This window comes from Coniophora puteana, assembly GCF_000271625.1.
Source record: "Coniophora puteana RWD-64-598 SS2 unplaced genomic scaffold CONPUscaffold_9, whole genome shotgun sequence".
In the NCBI taxonomy this organism is placed as follows: Eukaryota; Fungi; Basidiomycota; class Agaricomycetes; order Boletales; family Coniophoraceae; genus Coniophora; species Coniophora puteana.
In genome coordinates this window covers 344,814-364,572 of record NW_006913061.1, presented here as the reverse complement: position 1 = coordinate 364,572, position 19,759 = coordinate 344,814, and the positions used below count along the sequence as shown (strand labels likewise).

The 19,759-nt window shown below is 47.9% G+C and overlaps 5 protein-coding genes across 5 annotated transcripts; 1 reads left to right on the top strand and 4 right to left on the bottom strand.

Moving 5' to 3' along the window:
- Window positions 1–570: 570 nt before the first annotated feature.
- CONPUDRAFT_74460 (uncharacterized protein) lies at window positions 571–2,316 on the bottom strand (the record flags this gene model as incomplete). The annotated part of the gene is made up of 11 exons (XM_007772328.1): window positions 571–786; window positions 845–917; window positions 962–1,193; window positions 1,251–1,516; window positions 1,614–1,615; window positions 1,673–1,707; window positions 1,757–1,767; window positions 1,819–1,847; window positions 2,084–2,103; window positions 2,163–2,195; window positions 2,256–2,316. The coding sequence occupies 11 exons, from the start codon at window positions 2,314–2,316 to the stop codon at window positions 571–573; spliced, it is 978 nt and encodes a 325-aa protein (XP_007770518.1).
- Window positions 2,317–3,254: 938 nt separating this feature from the next.
- On the bottom strand, window positions 3,255–6,099 carry CONPUDRAFT_145137 (uncharacterized protein; the record flags this gene model as incomplete). Its single annotated transcript, XM_007772445.1, has 15 exons — window positions 5,990–6,099; window positions 5,670–5,920; window positions 5,573–5,605; window positions 5,497–5,516; window positions 5,431–5,445; window positions 5,342–5,380; window positions 5,255–5,283; window positions 4,860–5,201; window positions 4,634–4,801; window positions 4,380–4,611; window positions 4,270–4,324; window positions 4,025–4,207; window positions 3,704–3,726; window positions 3,440–3,456; window positions 3,255–3,403 (listed from the first exon to the last, which is right to left on the bottom strand). The coding sequence occupies exons 8-15, from the start codon at window positions 4,996–4,998 to the stop codon at window positions 3,255–3,257; spliced, it is 966 nt and encodes a 321-aa protein (XP_007770635.1). The 5' UTR covers window positions 4,999–5,201; window positions 5,255–5,283; window positions 5,342–5,380; window positions 5,431–5,445; window positions 5,497–5,516; window positions 5,573–5,605; window positions 5,670–5,920; window positions 5,990–6,099.
- Window positions 6,100–8,540: 2,441 nt separating this feature from the next.
- On the bottom strand, window positions 8,541–9,690 carry CONPUDRAFT_83289 (uncharacterized protein). Its single transcript, XM_007772444.1, has 7 exons — window positions 9,577–9,690; window positions 9,385–9,515; window positions 9,296–9,337; window positions 9,104–9,246; window positions 8,976–9,054; window positions 8,749–8,928; window positions 8,541–8,669 (listed from the first exon to the last, which is right to left on the bottom strand). Exons 2-5 carry the CDS (start codon window positions 9,421–9,423, stop codon window positions 9,042–9,044), a joined length of 237 nt encoding a protein of 78 aa, XP_007770634.1. The 5' UTR covers window positions 9,424–9,515; window positions 9,577–9,690; the 3' UTR covers window positions 8,541–8,669; window positions 8,749–8,928; window positions 8,976–9,041.
- Window positions 9,691–10,470: 780 nt separating this feature from the next.
- On the top strand, window positions 10,471–11,925 carry CONPUDRAFT_59302 (FAD/NAD(P)-binding domain-containing protein; the record flags this gene model as incomplete). Its single annotated transcript, XM_007772251.1, has 7 exons — window positions 10,471–10,535; window positions 10,590–10,908; window positions 10,955–11,090; window positions 11,148–11,217; window positions 11,274–11,489; window positions 11,546–11,662; window positions 11,715–11,925. Coding segments are annotated over 7 exons (1,134 nt in total), but the record flags the coding sequence as incomplete, so codon positions are not given.
- A 4,726-nt stretch (window positions 11,926–16,651) lies between these two features.
- Window positions 16,652–18,368, bottom strand: CONPUDRAFT_74457 (uncharacterized protein; the record flags this gene model as incomplete). The annotated part of the gene is made up of 10 exons (XM_007772327.1): window positions 16,652–16,843; window positions 16,907–16,961; window positions 17,068–17,242; window positions 17,290–17,344; window positions 17,591–17,652; window positions 17,710–17,744; window positions 17,852–17,880; window positions 17,943–17,981; window positions 18,037–18,047; window positions 18,278–18,368. The coding sequence occupies 10 exons, from the start codon at window positions 18,366–18,368 to the stop codon at window positions 16,652–16,654; spliced, it is 744 nt and encodes a 247-aa protein (XP_007770517.1).
- Window positions 18,369–19,759: the final 1,391 nt, after the last annotated feature.

Genomic DNA, 19,759 nt, shown 5'->3' with positions numbered 1-19,759 from the left:
GCTGCTGGGATGGCCCAGAATCAGGGCTAACCTAATCCGGATGCGGATGTTGGGTAGGCACTTTAGTTCAAGCTAGGTTGGTGTCATGTAATCATTCCCATACCCTTTTCCCGCCTGATGTACTCTCCGTTGTTCCTGGATGGTGATGTACGAGGTTTAAAAGGTTGTCTGCCCATGTATTAACGGATCGGTTCGAGCGCAGCGGCTGCACGCGATAGACTACAAGGCGACCACGATATGGCACATGAAACAAATATCAGCTTTGCCACGCCAGCAAGGGACATTTCTGACGCACCTGCGCACGAGACATCGCTCTGAACGCCTTCTTATACCGAATCAAGGCTGTGGGAAGCCCGTGATGTGAGCACTGTGGAGGATGGGCCGAAGAAACGATACGTCAATTTCTAGTTGCTGGGGTATGCCAACAGGAATATCGTGCACTGTGATTCAGGAAACATTCCCTTAACAACAGTCTATGGGACATACAGCAAGCTTTGAGTCCTCTATCAAAACAACACATATACAATCTGATTTAGTAGCTTTATGCAAATCAGGTCAACGTTAGAATATCTAAAATGACCCAGCAGTGAGAGATGAGCGTGTTCCGCCCCCAGACCCTTGATATTCTGTACTTGAGAATTCCATGGTGGTCATCTCGTACGAGTCAGCTATTTCTGCGTTCGTGTCTTTGTCGTATCGCTTTCGGAGGCTGATGATCAGCCACGGTCCTACCATGGCCACCTGAATTGCTGACAGGAATGGAGATGCGTTGCTAACTATCGGTGTCTGCGGTGATTTTGTGATCAGCCATTAACTCAGGACAAAATAGTCTAAATTTTTCTACATTGGCGGTGACACCGGTAGCACCAAGTGTGGATACGAGCATTGAGATAGTGACGCTGAGCTCGTATGTCAGTCTATTGTTGTTGACAAAATTCCACGGACCTATTAAGATACGTACATGAAAAAGTATACCAAGTTATCTCGAGTTATCACAGCCCTGAGGGTACTTGCTGAGCGAAATGGGCGTTTCCACCAAGATGCAGGAAGTTCTTGGAACGCATAGCGCAGAACAGCACCACAAAGCAGTATCTCATAGGCAATCCAAAGAGAGTTACTCATTGGTGTGACCCAGTAAAGCAGCGAAGGTGCTCCAACGTTACAAAGGTTCAAGCCGGCAATCTCGGTGCGACCTACGGACCCATGAAATAAATAGTGTATGATAACACCCAAAATTTCAGGCGGCTTACTCGATGATCCAAGCTCATTTTTATACAAGACCATGTTTGCAACAATGCATGCACCTTGAACAAGGATAAATAGGATGAAGGAGCAGAGGAGGAATGATTTCGGTCTCTCGAGGAGTACATATGCGCGTATCGTCATCATCCCTGTAAATTCTGTCAGATCTCTACGAGCAGAAGAGCTTAGGGAGAAACCTTGTAGAACAGCAGTCAGGACAAGAAGGAGTATCTCGTGGAATAATGCCAACAGGTAGCCTCCAGTAAAATTAGCGCTGCGAACAAAGCATGAGGTTTTAGCAATGCTTACAACTGAAAACAACCTCATGCATGATGATCAGTCATTCCTCCGCAATTGACATAGATACGAACCACTGCAATGGAGTATTAGTGAGAAATATTTGTCTAGGCTAATAATGGAAGGCTCTCACCAGCCCCGACACCGGTTCGTCCAAGATGGACTGTGCTGGTAATAAAGTGAGATATTTTTGTTATGTGTGTGATAGTTGACTTACTCATTCTTACTCTACAGGTGTGAGTTTAGTACGTCTGCATAGACCAAAAGTAATACACGCACCCTGAGTAAGCTAGACCTAGATATCGAAGCTGAATAACGAATTTCCATGTTAATGAGTTCAATCAAATGATATCGGCTGGATATGGCACCGTCATGTATACCACAGTGGTCCATGAGAATCTCCTCCGCTACAAGACGTTCAAGTTAGCTTTCTGAGAGTGATTTTGTGCGGTTTGTTTTTACCCATAAGTATTCAATCTAACAGCAAAAAGAGTGTGGTTGGCATCGGGACCGGTAAGGCACTGGCAGTAGCCAAATTTCTCACCTCAAGCGTTATGTTTAAGACTATAGGTCAAGGCCTCGAATCAGCGACTCAAGTACTCAACAGGAATGTATCAACGTACCATAGTCGTACACAATTATGAAAGCTGCAGCGACTGTACAGAGTGGTACGCTCCAGCGACACTCTGATATAAAATGGTGCAAGAAAAGCTTACGTCCTATATACTCCTGCGTCATATATAGCTGTGCCCATGATACAGTCTGTGGGTTGAACATCTCAGACAAGTGGGGGTGTTTGACCAACTAGCCCACTGTTGAGCGGACACAGGTCTTTTAGGGGACACTTCGGTGTCTTGAGTTTAGGCGGAGCATGAGGATGACGGGAAGAACGGGGTGTTCTGATACCGAGGAGATGAAAGAAGCTAGACTTTTATAGCGTTGCGATATGATATATGAAACTCGAGGATTGCAAAGCACAACGGCGAGCTTGGCATCTATATTGAGTTTCACGAATATCGCCAAGAGCCCAACATAAATCTGACCAGTGAAGTAAAAGCTACCCTTAGATTTCCAGGGCGCTCTATCTCACTCGGATCCACCACTCGTATCATGCGGCGGAAAGCGTTCCGATGTAGCGTAGATTACGTAAATCATCGTAGTGATCATAGCGACTTTCCCAAAATCGCGATCGCTGCCGCAGGGATGATGAAGGTCGGCTGATCTAGCGATTTTCTACGAACGTATGCCATAGCGAGCGCAAATTGCTGTCATTTAAGAAGCTGATAATCCCTTATCAGGACACTGGCACAATATAGACGTGCTCACACCGCAGACAATCTACGCTGTTTACCGAGAGAATATTGTTAGAAAAAGGCGTGAAGATGGTAAACTTTTTTGATGACTTTTCGCGCTGGGGATATTCATTGAAAAAGGTAAACTTTTCAGCTGAAAGTTACCCAATTTGGAGCCGGAGTCTGAACTATACCAGCCAGAAATGGAAAGCCCATCTCTTCGGTATGCCCGAAAGGGCAAGTAGCGGGTGAAAAGCTTACCTTTTTCAATGAATATCCCCAGCGCGAAAAGGCATCAGAAAAGTTTACCATCTTCACGCCTTTTTCTAACAATATTCCCTCGGTAAACAGCGTAGATTGTCTGCGGTGTCACATGTATTGATACCGTAGTCGTAGAATTGGCAGGTTCTTTTATTAGGAAGGCTAGAGCGTACGTGACCTCATGCGCTCAGAACGGTCACGCAGAACACAGTACGGCCTTAGCTTCAGCCGCTTGATGCTCCACAGCATGATCACGAACGCCGCTGTGAGCGCAGTGCCGGACGTGCTCGTTGGGATAGTTCTATATCGGTCTGATTGACCATGGTTAGGAGGTAAGAACAACTAACAGTTTTTCTTCGCGCCTCTTGAACGGGAAAATCAAGCATAATGAATTCACTATGAAGCTTTTGAACTGCGAACCCATAGTTGCGACCCGTGTGGTGTGGTTTTGATAACGGTCAATGCGGATCCGTTAAAGAGCAGGTTGGACGCTGGTGGTAGGGCGTCTAAGTTTACAAGGGGCCTCATAAGCTAAGTAATGCCATAGCTAATAGAAGCTCCCCTCTGTGTGTGAATAAGACATATTTAGCAGAACACATGAGTACACGCACCTGATAACGGACAAGAGGAAGCGCTACGGTTGCAATTCCAGAGTAATACGCGATAGGCGAGACAAACTCCTTGAGGGTCTCCCTCTCATTTAAATAGCGTGGCTGTCCTTGCCTTGAACGAAACTCGCTTTGCTTGTGAGCGCATGCCACTGTGTCACGCCCCAATCATCCTCCAGGAAGGATCCTCGGTCTGGAAACTGATTGTTAGGTGTATAGCCTGTGTGTGTAGTACCATGTTTCCGTTGAACTATCAACCCAAATTTAATCTATCATTGTCTAGAACAAGAAAGGGAAAACTGGTCCGAACAACTAATTACTGACATAAGCGTCTTCCAATCGATCTACAGCGACAAAAACTACAGGCTCTAGCTCGTGCGAGTCGTACATTGTTTCGCTCATGGCAGTACTTTCATAATTTCTCCTAAGGTTGATTGTTATCCATGGACCGATCATTGACACTTGCAGCGATAGCAAGAAGTATGATCCGTTATCAAAGAGGTTTGTCTGATGGAATGTGAATGATATCAGACAAAGGCCTGCTCCTAAGGATCTGCTCGAATACTTACTCCGGAAGTAATGCCTGTGGCGTTGGTGACGGCGACAAGCATGGAAATTGTAACGCTAAAGTTATGATTTAGCTACTTTATCCGATCTACAGGAGAACCTTATCACTTACACAATGAAATAGATCAAGTTGTCTCGGACAATCACCGCCACCAGAGTGCTAAACGGCTTGGTTGGGCTTTTCCACGAAAACCCCCGGACCTCCTTCAATGCGTAGCGCAAAACGGCGCCGCAGAGAAGGATCTCGTACGCCATCAACAGGGCGTTAGTTGTTGGCGTGACCCAGGCGAGCGACGGTGGCGCCCCAACCTCGCAAACATTGTAGCCAGCGATATTGATACGACCTAATGGTGTAATTAGAACTACGCATATCGGAGAAGCTAAACGACTCGCCTGAGGTATCCAGGACGTCCTTGAACATCATGAGATTCAATGCAATATTTATGCATTGAATAACAACAAAAAGCAACGCCAGAGTAGACCCGAACAGTTTGGGTCGTCCTAGTAATTCATACGCTCGCATTGCCATTATCCCTAAGGATTCACAACGGGTTAAATATAAGCAGTTACTCTTCTCAGCACAAGAAAGTACCTTGTAAGGCGCACGTTGGGACAAGAATGGTTATCTCCCGAAGTGCATACAATAGAAAACCTACATGAACGCTCATACGTACTGAAACCAAGAGCAAAAAAGACGTGCTTACAGCTGGTGACATCGATTCAATCCTCATATTAGGGCTAACACAGTAAATGAAGCAGACTGGTACAAACCTCTTGGGTCAAGTATCGATGAGCATATGTCCGATACCTCGGATTTCAAAGAGTCAAGCTTACCAGGGGAGATATTGGTTCATTGATAAGAGCTGACGCTGGGAATGATATCAGACGCTTCAAAGTTGAATGTAGGTGCGGACAAAACACACCCATAGTCAACCTATCCAAGTTATCATAAGAATATGTGCCCAAACTCGAAGATCGATCACCTACCCTGAGTAACACAAGCCTACGTAACGCAGCTAAATAAATAAAGACTTGGCTCAACAGAAGTATGAGACAAAAAGGAGAAGGCCGTACCGTCATGTAAACTAAAGTCATGTACGAGAATTTCTGCAACTACATCACGCGATTAATGAGAGGCGCGGAACGTACGGTTCTAGCCATACCCAGAAGTATTCGATCTGAGAGAGACTTAGCATGAGGCTGAGGTTTCGGAATTCACATTTTCCTACCTCAAGCGAGAAGTTGAGTGCTATCAAGCAATTGTAGCATCCCGACAGGTGAAGACATTGTCAGGTTAGAACATACCGTAGTCGTGAACAACTATACATGCTGCAGCCACTAAACGGGAGAGACGTCCATAAATAGCCAGATTCTCTGCTGAAGGTAACGAGGAGCAACTCACACTGGACGTACTCTTCAGTCATATACAGCCTTGCCCATGATGAGAGCCCCGGGTCAGACATGTTTAGCGATGAGCCTTGGGGAGCTTTTAGTGGCGATAAGACCACATCCGACTTTTGTACGGACGATGGGGCGGGCTTGGCGCATCTTGAGAGCGAGGAGTGGAGCGATCTAATGACCCCGACATGTGGCTGGGCGTCGGGCGGCAACGAGACGTATCCCTTGTGTTTCAGATACATGCAGTCCCGGTATCTGTAAAGATCAGCTGTGTTGAGCCTCAGAATCCATGAGCGAGGCTTTTTTGAGTTTCAGGGACTGAACTGCAGTGAGCGCTGAGCTGCGGACAATGGATTCCGAGTGAGGAGTGCTTGAAACATAGCCTAAACCCTCGGCGATTTCCGGCGATATGGCCCCTATCTCCCTGTCTCCGTGGCATTCCTTCGCTGCACACGGCATCGTTGGCCACTCCGAGTTGCTGTTGCACCTTCCACGTAACATGGGATAAGTGCAGGTGAAAGATGAGAAAGAGTTCCGACATACAGAATAACCCAACCACTGTTACTGGTGCTCCAAATATGTTGGCGCGAGTGAATGAGCATCTCATCCATACATACACTCTGATCCCAGGTGGTAGGTCTTCAAGCGTAAGGAAGTAATGAACTTAGGTCTACGGAACCTTCGAAAGCCGGCTCAGCGAGATCGGAAACAAAAGTAGAGATGCTGACTGAGAGCGGAAAACTGAGCGTGCATACTTTTTGGTATCTTGCAGCCATCAGCGGAGAAACTATACACACCGTCGTGTGCGTTCGGCGCTAAATGAAATGAGCTAATGAAGTGCAGCTGCCCCAGGTGCTAGCCTTACCCAGAAGAACTCCACCTAGCGTCAGGAGGAAGTGAGGTGTAACGTTGAGATGTCCGAAAACGATTTGCTTAGGGTTCTTACTACCTCAACTGTGAGATTCAATGGTGCATTTCAATGGTGAGCGTGCTCGCGGTTTCCTCACCCACTTGCAAAGAAACAATCGATACACCATAGCTGTAGATCATGATAGTCGCGAGTTAAATATCTGTTTCTGAAGCAGAGGACTGGCAGATAAGCGTACTTCCAATGCACTCTTGTGCCCAGCACGCAGTAGTCCACTGCAGGAAATCTCGTTCGCTTGTTGAGCTAGAAGACATTGCCGGTGAGGGAAACGGAGCACAGGTATACAGAAACCGTTACCTCTTATAGCGCTTCTGGAACACACAGCAAGCAAACCTTGTTGCCAGAGCGCGCATGTTGGGCGCGATAGAATGTTCTCATCGTCTCAGAACTATCTTTATCTTTCTCTTGGCCCGACGACTCTGGAGCGGAGTTCTATGAATGCTCATTTGGCAATACTCATTAGTCGTTGAAACAAGTATGGGTAACAACGAGTGACGTACGAAGATGAGACTCTGATCGGAAGACCTTGGATACAGTTTGCGAAGATGAGGATCAATGACGGATTTTGATTGACGCTGGCTGTACCACATATCGTTGGGCGGTCATCATTTCTAACATCGAACTCCGTGAGGGGTTTAGTGGGCTGCACGAAGCATCCGATTCTTGGTTCTGGGTTAGCATCCTCCTACCTATGGGGTGAATAGGAGTACTCACAAAGCGGGATGTGTGGCAGGCCGATGAAGACGGTGGACGAAGGGACCCCGGGAAGATAGGGCTGCACGCTAAATGTTTCTGTCTCCCCACTAGCGATGTTCGTTATAGCGTCAATCGGGACGGATAAAGACCCTAGTCTAAAGTCAGAGCGCATATATGAAGCTCCATCGCAGTATCGGGCATATTCACGGCGACTTGGCGGTTAAGGAGTAAGCAAAGGCTATCCAGTCCCATTCGTGGGCAATAATAGTGGATGCACTGTGTATATCTAGCAAGGGATAGAGGAAACAACGCGAGGGCATGATTGCCTTCGAAAGCAAGTGAAGTGAGCGCACTGGTATGAGAGTGGTGTCAACCTCTTGGAATCTTGGTGAAGTGTAGCTCAGAAGGGCCACGGAGGAGAGGCAGGTTGGGTTGTGCGACGAGAATCACACGGTTATTACAAGGCTGGAGCGTCCCTTGTTGGTTCTCCGATTGCAATAGCCTCGGACTCAGGACGACGAGGTCAAAGTGGGAGTCGGGAGCTGAGTTGGGCGTACGCGCGCGTCGCAATTCGGGCTCGCCACGCCTGCCATCGGAAACCGGAGAACTTTTTCCCAGCCTCGCTGCTCGCATCCCGCTCGTCTCATCCCGTCACAACATTCCACATATCCTACATTCGCCCAAAGTACGACGCGAAAACTAAGCAACTAGTTGTGTACTGGACATTTCTGTACAACGATCGTCCTGGCATCTCCTTCTGGCTCATGAGTTACCCATAGTGCACGCAGCCCGTGGCGACAAGGTCGTGAGTGCAGTTTCGCGCCTTTCGCAAACCGAGAACGTTGTCGGTCCCTTTTCTTTTCCGACCTTCATTCCGACTTCCTTTACCTCTGTATTCTTCCAGAATGAGCCCGGACGTCTCCCACATCGAGAATTGCTGGCTGCATTGTTGCCGAGAAGTTTCCTCACGCGAGAATACTTCTTCCGTATCTTTTCCACCACTCCCGATCTCCTTGCTCACTCATACACCCGTGGCACTTCAACAAATGGGCCCACGACCATGGGAGAGGGATTCTGGCACACAAAGGCTAGAGGCGCACCCAGAATCTTTAACTTCTGCACCTTTTCAAGGATCACAACCTCATGTCCCTTACGCATACATTCTATCGCGCACGCAAGCCCTGCGTCCCTATGAAAAATGACTCCGTCGCCACTCTTTGATACTCTTTCGTACTTATATCCCAACGAGTGGCAATATTCAAATTTCCCTTAAAGTAAGCCAATAGAGTACAAAGAGCAGCAATGTTATTTCGAATCGAAACTGTAGCGACGAAATGGTAGTGAATGGATCTATTTACACTCTTTGACGATCGTTCCTACCTGTTGCCAAAGAGTACGAACGAGAGCCAACGAGAGCCAATGAGCAATGAAAATGAAAGCATAGCACCGAAAATCTCACCGAAACAAAATAGTACGAAAGGCCAGCAAATGATAGCAATCGGAGAGAACGAGTGAAAAAGAGCAAGGAAAGTCGAATGAAGCAGCGTCGAATGGAAAGGGATGGGATCACATTGTGTTGCGCTTGCGTTTTCCGAGAGCGGCTTTCGTCCTTCGCGTCCTTGAACTGCTGCTCGTAAATCTGCCATACAGATGAGCATTGCACGCAAGAGGGGCACCAAGACGAACCTGTTATGGGTCCTCAGAGAGACTGCGAAAGTCACGACCAAGTACATGTCTTGTCGAGCGCCCAGGCTAAAATATATGCCTATAAACACCATTAGACATGCAAAGGGGAAAAGGAACATGGAACTCACATAGTACATATCTCTGTCGGCATACTAATCCATCCAGTGCTTATCTTCCCGGTATCTTTAGGCCCTTCTTCTTCCGAGGCATCTCCTGAGACTGTGTCACAGACGTGCTGGCTGACGTGTTCGTGCGATGGGTTTTCGGGAGCCTGTAATCAGAGTAAAATGTGCATTCCAACAGAAAAATCTAAGACTTACCCCCAAAATGGAGCAAACGTTAACAGGGGCAAGCGAAGTGCACTGGCCACGTTGAGATTAGAGGCATTGCGACAGAACACACCACTTACCTCAATCCCGAGTTGCTTTGCTACTCTTTCTCCCTCCATCCTGTTTTCCCCCGCCTCTATCGTCTGTTTGCTTCTCCAGATGAGACACGCTAGTAGGCTTGTCTACATCTGTGACATAATGACTACTATTTCTATTTGCATACTTTATTAGCACAAGTAGTCGCAGGTGCACGGGAAATAAGTAGTACTCACATACCAGGGAGAAACCATGCTGTCCGTGACCGATGCAGAGGGAGAAAACGTGCTGAAACAGAGGCAAGACGGCACCAGCGTTGGTGCTAGCTGGGCAAGGAGGATGTCGTCGAGGGGAGTGGGAGACGTTGGGGAGAAAGGTGCATTTCAACAAATCTGCTTTCCCCAACGCGCCTTATCACGAAGTCAGGAGCACGACTGGATTAGGCAAGTTCTTTCAGACCCCGCAGTGGCGCAGCCCCCATAGGATCTCATAAGGCAGCAGGCTGTTGTCTTCGGCTTTCACTGTTACTGCTGCAACCGGCTTGTTTTATTCGGAATTGACACTGAGATAATTAGAGCCACCTCAATCTCAGATAACCTAGTTAAAGCAAAGCTGGCATTGTATATAGCTCCCAGTGGATATAAGAAAAGACACCACCCTTTTACCAATCAGGATTAATGGTGCTACTGTGCCAAGTATACCGACATCGACGTCGCGACTCTTAATAGAACGGATTTGTGTTTGCACTGACACGATTTGGTTCAAGGGGATTCGAAACGGAGCCAGAATCAATATCATAAGCTAATATTCAGATTGGAATCGAACACCAGGTTGACGATGTTTGGTATGGAATTCAAATTCCATTCTCGCATTTTGACATCTTCTGTACTATTTCAGGCTATCATCTGGGCCCAATGGAGTAGAATGAGTGCCAAAGAGAAGGAACCTACTACAATGAGTAGCGACGGAGTCATTTTTCATAGGGCCTGCGTACCCCGCACCAACGACGACGATCTTGATACCTGAGCTGCCTAGAGGCGCGATGCGTTCAAAGCTCTCGTGCATGGTGGTTGTAGACGAACAAGACCGCTCGACCATACTGCCATAAACTGACTTTCTCGAACTTTGCAGGAGATATCCTCAGCTTGGGCCCTAACGCAGGGAGGATTCTCGCTCGCTGGGGGTTGCACGACCGGTGAGTTTGATAAATCTCCCCTCCCGAACTCCCCCATCATTGTTGCTTCCTAAGGCTTTGGGCCGTGTGCGGTCATCATCCCGGGCTCAACCTCCACAACCATCTCGGCGAACTCGTCCGCTTTCAGAAGTCCGAACAGCCCATGTTTGGCGCATATAGCTATAACGGGCATCGTGCCGAGATCCATGGCATCTTATTCGAACATGCGCTCGAGCTCGGCGTCAACATCCGCATGGGTGAGGAAGTGGCGGAGTACTGGGAAGATGACGCGCGAGGTGCAAGCGGTGTCACGTTGATGGGTGGCGAAGAGCTTGAAGCAGATGTAGTCGTCGCGGCTGATGGAGTGAGAAGTTTTGCGCGCAAGTTCGTTTTGGTACGTCGCATATAACTGTCGATATCCGTCTTCTCACATTGATCAGAACTATCAAGACAGACCGAAGCCGTCTGGCTATGCCGTGTACAGAGCCTGGTTCGACGCTGCCGAACAGGGTGTTGATAAGGACCCGCTTACTCGGCACATGGTCACAGACGGGGATGTGTTCTACGGCTGGATAGGTGCGGAGAAGTGGGATGCACCAGATTGAGAAACCAGCTCATGAGGTCATTGACCAGGCCAAGACGTCCACATGCTCACTTCGTCCAACCTCGGCGGCAAGACCATCTCATGGGTCATCACGCACAAGTAAGCACCTACTGTCTCGCCGTACTAATAAGACTCAGCGAATGCTTCAATTGTAGAGACGACACCGGACTTCTTGATACGTCTTCTCTCCCAGGCAAGATGGAGGACGTCCTCAAAATAGTCCAAGGATGGGACCCGCGCTGCGCTGCTATCCTATCCAAGGCGCCTGAGTGCGTCGATTGGAAGCTAACAGTTCACGACCCTCTGCCAACGTGGATCAGCAAAAGCGGGAGGATCATCCTCATTGGCGACGCTGCGCACCCCTTCTTGCCGTGAGTCTCCCTTGCGACCCTTGAGGGTCTCCACCGCTTATCTTGCCGATCAACAGCACGAGCGCCCAAGGTGCTTCGCAAGCCATCGAGGACGGCGTCACTCTCGCAGTTCTGCTTCAGCTGGCAGGTAAGCAGAACGTACCAGTCGCACTGCAGGCTTGGGAGAAGATCAGGTATATATTTCTCTGAATAACTAGGTGTTAACGGCTCATTTCACGTCCATAGGTACCAGCGCGTTCGCGACTCACAGGTCATGGGCGAGTCGACGCGTGACAAATGGCATCAGGCGAAGCCCGAGGACAAGGGCGAGAAGCTCGATATGCCACGACCTGCGTGGCTATTTGCGTTTGATGCGGAGGCACACGCCTACGAGGTATACGACGATATTAGGGAGGAGATCGAGCGAGAGGGTTATAGTCTTCCGACTCTGGCCTGATTGTATGCGTATGTTGATTTCATCGTGTAAACAGTACTAATGGGACGCAGTGCAGTGCCGGTCGTAATCTGTACAACCACGCTGCTCTGAATGAACATTGTTATGATATTTCTGGCGAGTACTTTGAAGTGAAGGCATAAAGCGACGCCCAAAGGTAATAATAGTAGTCTACCCAAGAATCGGGACCTTAGCCCTACAGGGGAGTATATGACTGCCTACCAGTAGCTGAGTATCTAGCTCCTTCGATTTCGTGCTCTGACTTTTGCCAGGACTCATCACTAGCAAATTCGACCGTCGTCACCTCCCAGAAGCTTGATGCGCCTGCATAGGCGGTTTGTTCATAGCTCCTCCGAAGGTTGATGATAATCCATGGGCCTATCATCGCAACTTGCAGTGAAACCAAGAAGACGTTGCCGTGATCAATTACGGTCACCTGCCAGCGTCAACACCAAATTAACCTCATTTAGAACGCAGATGCTATCTGTAGAGACGCACGTTGCTAGTGATACCCGTGGCGTTGAGGGTGGCCATGAGTAGCGAAAAGGTAACACTAGATGTCGGTCAATCACTTCGGTCGATACGACAAGAGGAGCCTGCGACTCACATGAAAAAGTGTATCAAGTTGTCTCGAATTATTACTCTTAAGAGAGCGCCGACTGACCGCGTCGGGCTTTTCCACGACGATGTGGGGATCTCTCTGATAGCATAGCGCAGAACGGCGCCACATAGAATGGTCTCGTATGTCATCCACAAGGTATCGCTCGTTGGCGTAACCCACGAGAATGATGCTGTCGTCCCAACATCGCAAACGTTGAGACCAGCAATGTTAGTGCGACCTTTATCTCCGTTAGGTTTTTCGAAGCAGAGGCGACCATGGCTTACCGGCAGTCTTGAGCACGGGTCCCAACATCAAAAGGGTCGATACGATACTGATCCCTTGCACAACGACGAATAATACCGAGAAAACATAAAGGAATGGTTTACATGCTCCCAGCAGTGCATAAGCACGCATCGTCATCATCCCTGAGTATAAGGTAAGTTTAATATCTTAGGAATAAAACCGAAGGGAACCTTGTAGTACACATGTCAACACTGCTTCTAGTATCTTGCGAGACGACCATAAAACGAAGCCTGAAGGACACTTGTCAAGTCTAAGACAAGCGCGATAAGACAAGCGCTCACAGCTGCGAACGAAAGCACCAAGGCGCAATCAGGATCAGTCGCTTCAAGTATTCGGTCATACATTACCACTTCATTGATAAGATAAGTTTATCATTGTAACGACAGAGGCATGTGCTCACAAGGGGTGACACTGGTTCGTCGAGGATTGATGATGCTTACCAAAGAATAATTAATAAGACGTTGCCATATACGTCGCGCAAGTAGACGCACCCATCGTTACCCTATATAAGTAAGGGTGGATAAGAGTCTTGTACCTTCGGATTGCTCACGTACGCGGCGTAGCCTAGGCCCAAGTACCGCAGCTATACAATCACACTCTTGTTTCAGCTGACGACTTGAGACCAGATGAAAAGAACAAACCGTCATATATACAAGAGTTGTAGACGTGAATTTCCGACGCTGCGATGGATCATTACTCAGTGCGCTGTAAATAGCACGACATGGTCTCTTACCCATAGGAACTCCACCTATAGAGAATCACATGAGCACTCAAGTTCATCGGGATAGCTATGGCTCGCCTGCCTCTGGTATGAAGTTGAGAGCTAAGGTGAAACAGTCAGTGTCTCGAACTAAGTTAAAGCGCAGAACATCTGGAGCATATCTCGCACTCACCATAGTCGTATATGATCATGAACGATGCAGCAACTAAACAGCTGAGCCTTCAGCTCCGTTTCCGAAGGTCCAACTGATCAAGACCTACGCCCTATATATTCTTCTGTGAAATAAAGTCGAGCCCATGCTAGAAGCTCTGGATCGTACATCCTTGAGGGAGAGTTGGAAACAAAAAGGGTTAAGGTGACGAGCGAGCTTCTGGTCTTCTTATGAGCGTCGGAGAATCGGAGAACAAATATAGATACGGCCCTCACGGAAACAGACTTATTCTGGAGCCAGCCGCTCCTTTTAGCGGAGCGGCTAGTTCGAGACTAGCTCGGCGCGTAAACCAACACTGAATATATACCCTATACGGGAGTGTTAGCCGTATGTTCGAGCTCTTACCAGCGTACCATGTTTCATGTTTAGTAATTTGATGTGATGGATCTCTGATAGCCCTTAGCGCTGGTGTGTCCTCATCGCTCTTTCTTCCTCTCCTGCTCTACGCTCGTCGTATCCACAACATGACATCTACTGTGATCCCACGTCAGAATACACACCCACGTCAGGATGCACACTTCGCTTTCTAGCCCGTTTCCCGTGCAAAACTCTCAAAGTAAATTCATGACAATTATGTTTGGATCATATTCAATGTGCCATAATGTTTGTAGGGCCGGATAACATCTGGATGACGAGCTACGAGTACTAGAAGGTGAAAAATGGGCTACTTTGAAAAAATTTGAGCTTTATTAAACTTTAGGCACTCGTACAGTTGCGCTATACAGCTTGAGTAGGTCAAGGGTGCTAATTACGCCTCTCGAGCTGACTTTGAGATACAATTGGGCATATCATAAGGGCAGGAACTCTCTATAACTTCAAATAGCTGAAGAACTCCCTCTCGGGACGTTATCACGCCCAATAGCCACCGTAACGCCGTTAGCGACACGCGACTAATGAACCCGCATTCCCTTTTTGAGGCTCGCCTAAGCCGCCTTCCTTCCCAATTTGGCGTGAACCACCGCCACCGGAAGCATTACAAACTGTGCATTCTGACGTGGGTCCCCGATAACGCCCAATTTCACCGATCCTTGAATCAAGAGGGATCCCGCAACTTTAACACTTCAAGGATTTTTTTAATGAGAGATTATGTCCTGACGGGTTTCCAAACTCAAATTTAGCACGATTTCATGTCTCAAAAATATTCCAGGCCTTTTAGAAATTTGGCCGTGTATTCTGACGTGGGATCACAGTACTGCCATTGTCTATACGTCGACTTGAATCTCCAGTCGTCTGCCTTCGCTAATCGTGCATTCGAGAATCATTGTCAATCGTCCAATCCTGAATTGTCTTGCATAGCAATCTGCCGCCATCCCGACGAGTCTCTTCGGTGATAGTGCACCTATTAGGTTACTGTATGAAGATTTTTGGCGGGTCTCGAGTGAAGCTGGCTCCGGCTCCAGACAACATCGGGTGGTCATTAGATCTCACATCACAGAGGGGATAGCAGGTTGCAATCAGCGACAGAATGCGTGCCTGATTATACATCAACACCTTGATCTACACGAGAGGTTCAGTTTGGAGCGGGATATGTCACAAGCCGATGAAGATGGCGAGTGAAGAGACGGCAAGAAGATGTCCCCGCGCGCTATAGCAGTCTCGTCTCTCCACTAGCAGCGTCTTTCCGTCATAGCATCAGTAAAGGCGAGAAACTTCTTGTTCAGAACACAACATGAGCATGGTTGTAGCTTCTAGCCTTTCAGACGGAGACTGTGACGCCTAGTAAGCGAACAATGTCGGAAATCTGCATCTCCGGTTGCAACCAGGGAGTCCAAATGAAGTCCGAAAAATAGTTTAAACCTTATTTAAGTGGGTTGCCACTGACTTGCAACCGTTTAGCAGCTAAAATGGTGAATATTACGTGGTCAGAGCTCGCTTGTAGGCCGCTAAAAGCGCGTTGCAAGATCGTTACAACCTGCTGCCAATCCTTGTTCAATCCGCTTGCCAACCGCGACTCTTCTCTTGGACCAAGTTAAATTGGCTTGCAAGCGCCGCCTGAAAGATGTCAGTTACAACCCCTTATAAGGCATTGTAAGCTCCTATAACGCCGATATAACCGCTAATGCAGATTTGCGACAAACGCGGCCAATGTTAACTCACAGATGTATGCAGGCCCCTTCTGTCCCTGGTGCATCTTCTACAGTTCGTGTAGAGTCTCAAGTGAGGGGAATCAATTGATTTATGAGGATGATTGGAGCTTGAAGGAAAGCGTAGCGACTCTTGACAATTCGCAAGAGAGTCCGATGCGTTCAAAGAATAGTTCCATCTTCTTGGCGACGTCAGCTGATCGGAAGGGGTAGGATGTGCGTAATGGAGTATTAACTTTACACCTACGCCTTACAAAATGTCAATTTATTGAAGTTTGGAGGGTTCACCGGTTGTAACAGCCTCAGCATTGGGATGTGCAATGGGGAAGTCAACGCAAAAGACCGTAGACGCGAACCAACGGCGCTTATGCCATCCAAATTCGGACACGGGCCGAGGCTGCCGTCGGCGTTCGGAAGTGCTTGTCATGTTCCGCTAGCCTTCGTCACATAGCAGTCTCTACGTCATGCTTGGGTATCAATTCCGCATACTCTTCGTCCGCCTGATGTGCTAGGCAAAAAAAATACAACGGAAGCATATACATATATCCCTCATTAACAATGCGAGAACTCTATCGGGTCTTTTCCCTAATAATTCCGCCGTTGCTTTTCAATCACTTCCCACCCTTCTAGTGACCACCTTCCTCCGATATTTCACGATTATTCAAGAACCGAACCCATGCTCAACAGAATGTGCCCAGGACTTCTCATGTACACACATTATATACTAGATTACAATTCTTGTCAGAGTCTGTAAGAAATGAATACTTTTAGGTGCGCAATCATCGCCGATTCACTCGGTATCTGGTTCCTCAAGCCTCGTGCCCTGACTTTGGCCATGGTTCGTCGCTAGCAAATGCTACTGTTGTCATCTCCCATGATTCTGATGCGCCTGGGTTGGCGGTTCGCTCATAGCTCCTCCGAAGGTTGATGATAATCCATGGGCCTATCATCGCTACTTGCAATGAAACCAGAAAGCTGGACCCATTCTCAATCGCGGATATCTGCCAACGTCCGCACCGGTTCAGCCAAAGGCCACAAACGAGGACTACCCTTCAGACACTTACATTGCTGGTGACACCGGTGGCGTTGAGGATAGCAATGAGCATTGAGAAGGTAACACTAAATCTCAGTTAGTTACTTCTGACGACCTGGCGAGACGAGCTCTCACATAAAGAAGTGGACTAGATTGTCTCGAATTATTACCGCCACGAGAGCGCTAACTGACCGAGTCGGGCTCCTCCACGACGATGCAGGGATCTCTTTGAATGCATAACGCAGAACTGCACCACACAGGATAGTCTCGTAGGTCATCCATAAAGTATTGCTTGTTGGTGTAACCCACGATAATGATGCTGGCGCTCCAATGTCACAAACGTTGAAACCGGCGACATTGATACGATCTGTACGTTATTCAGTTGATAAATCTCTCAAGAATCTCTGAGCTTACTTGCGGCTGTGAGCACAGATCCGAACATGGACAGGTTCGACACGATGCTGATACCCTGAACAATGAGAAAGAATGCAGAGACAGAATACAGGAATGGTTTGGATCTTCCCATAAGTGCGTATGCACGCATTGTCATCATTCCTGGACATTAGGGCTATAAGCCCGGCCGCCGTAGAAGCAGAATAAAAAGAACCTTGCAATACACATGTCAGAATTAACTGAAGCACTTCCCGGGATGACCATAATGCAAAGCCTACAGCACGTTCATCAGAATGGTAAAAAGGTAGAAACAAGCGCTTACAGCTGCCAGAGATGCCACCGAGTTGAGATTAGAATTAATCATTCGCGAGATTCGTTGATACACTACCACTTCATCAAGAAAATGAGTATGATGCTTGAAAGATGACGACATGCACTTACAAGTGGTGACACTGGTTCGTTCAAGATGGATGACGCTGGACGGCGATTAAGAGTTGAAATATGCGTGGCGTGGGTAGACCCACCCATCATGAGTCTAGACAAGGGTAAACCGATATGAGCAATAATCGAACCGTCCACGTACCCCGAATAGCCTAAGCCCAGGTAGCGCAGCTAGGCCATTCCAGATTTGATTAAGTGGCTATATAATGAACCTCCGAGTGAAGCAATCACACCGTCATGTATACAAGAGTTACAGACGTGAATTTTCGACGCTGCGGAGAATAAATGAGCACAAGGTGTATAGGAACGATTATGTCTCTCACCCACAGAAACTCTACCTAAAAGGGATGTATGAGTACCGAGGTTCACCATGCTACAGTAGATGCGGCTTGCTTGCCTCAGGTATGAAGTTCAGCACTGTGAGACAATTAAATCAATATATGAGATACGGAATATTCAACATAAAAATCTCCCGCACCATAGTTATACATTATCATGAATGAAGCGGCAACTGAATAACTCAGCTCTCAGTTCGATTGTTGAGAAGATTGAAACGGACGAAGCTCACGTCCTATGTATTCTTCTGTAATGTAGAGTTGAGCCCATGTCACAAGCTCCGGGTCATACATCCTCGTGGAAGAGCTGAGGGCGGAGAGCATAGCGACAGGTGGGAGTTTGGTCTTTGTATGAACCTTGAGGATCGAATATAGAACCGGTCACAGGGGCACAGCGAGCCGGGATGTGCTGATGCCGAGTGCCCAACGAGTAGCTGAGATCTTGATAATCTCTCTTCATTTAGCACAATTTGAAACTTATCTCTGTGTACCACGGCATCAGCTCGGCAAGCGGAATGTCACTGAATTTGGAAACAGATGTTAACATAAACTAACGACATAAGCGGCGGGTTTTAAAACAGAGAGTCCACAGCCTGCTTTGAGTCAGTCCCATGTTCATTTACGGGTGGACTGGTGCCAACGCCCGGGAGAAACACAGGGCTTGCGTCTATCGCCACGTGTTGTCATTGTTGTCATTAGAGTGGCGTGTTCTACGCTACTGACAAGGTTACTGCGATCGCTCTCTACTGATGGTGGTAGAAATCGGGCCAATACTGCACCTATCAGCTTCACAGAAATATGAAAGGTTCACGCGCACGCTTGAACAAAAACCAAGTCCATATCTACCTAGGGCGATGCATGGGTCAGGCATTTCGTCACGTGTAGGCTCAAAGACCTTGGCCATTTTTAACCATGGCTAAAACCACTACCTGTACGTCGAGACATATTCGTAGATGCGTACTACCACTCAATCCATTCCCCACCAGACTACCTATCTCGCGATATTTCATGGAAAGAGCTAAGAAGGTCGGTGTGTGCGTCTAGGTTAATGGAGTCCCCTACATTTCGCGCACGTCGTCGCTGTTCACTTTCCTGTTTATTGTTCATGTCGTAAATTGTCCGTCTGAAACCCATATTTCTGCTATGAATTGAAAGATGCGGCATTCAGTCAGTGCTTGGATTCTGTGAGGCTAGAGGTGGAAACAAGCTGTACACGCTGAATGTTGAGTTAGCGAGTTTTGTGCAGACTGCCTTAATATTCCATAGCGTGTGCTGCCTTGCAACAATCTGGTACATCACTCCGCTTAGCCTTCTGTGTTTCCCGAAATAAACATTCTCTGTATCTACAACGAGAACGGCTGCTCTCCAGGAAGGCACGAGTTAAGTCAAGGGTACCGCAGGTCGGGAAGATAGGTAATCTCTAGAACGCTGACACTGTAGTTCCTAACCATCAGCAACTTTATACTTGGGGTGATCAACTTAAACTTGAAGACGAAGGTGCCGATGCAGCTTGGATGTAGCTGCAGGCGGGGACGCCCATACGAAGCAGCGCCGCAACATCCAAGACGTCATGCAGTAAAGATGCCAGGAGACTTATACACTAACAACAAAGGCAGGTTGCATGCTGTAGAAAACGTAGGAAGTAGCCTCAAGTCTTATGTAACTCGAGTCTCGTTCGAGCCAAAGAGTCGCGTGTTGCCGCGGTTTCGGAGCTG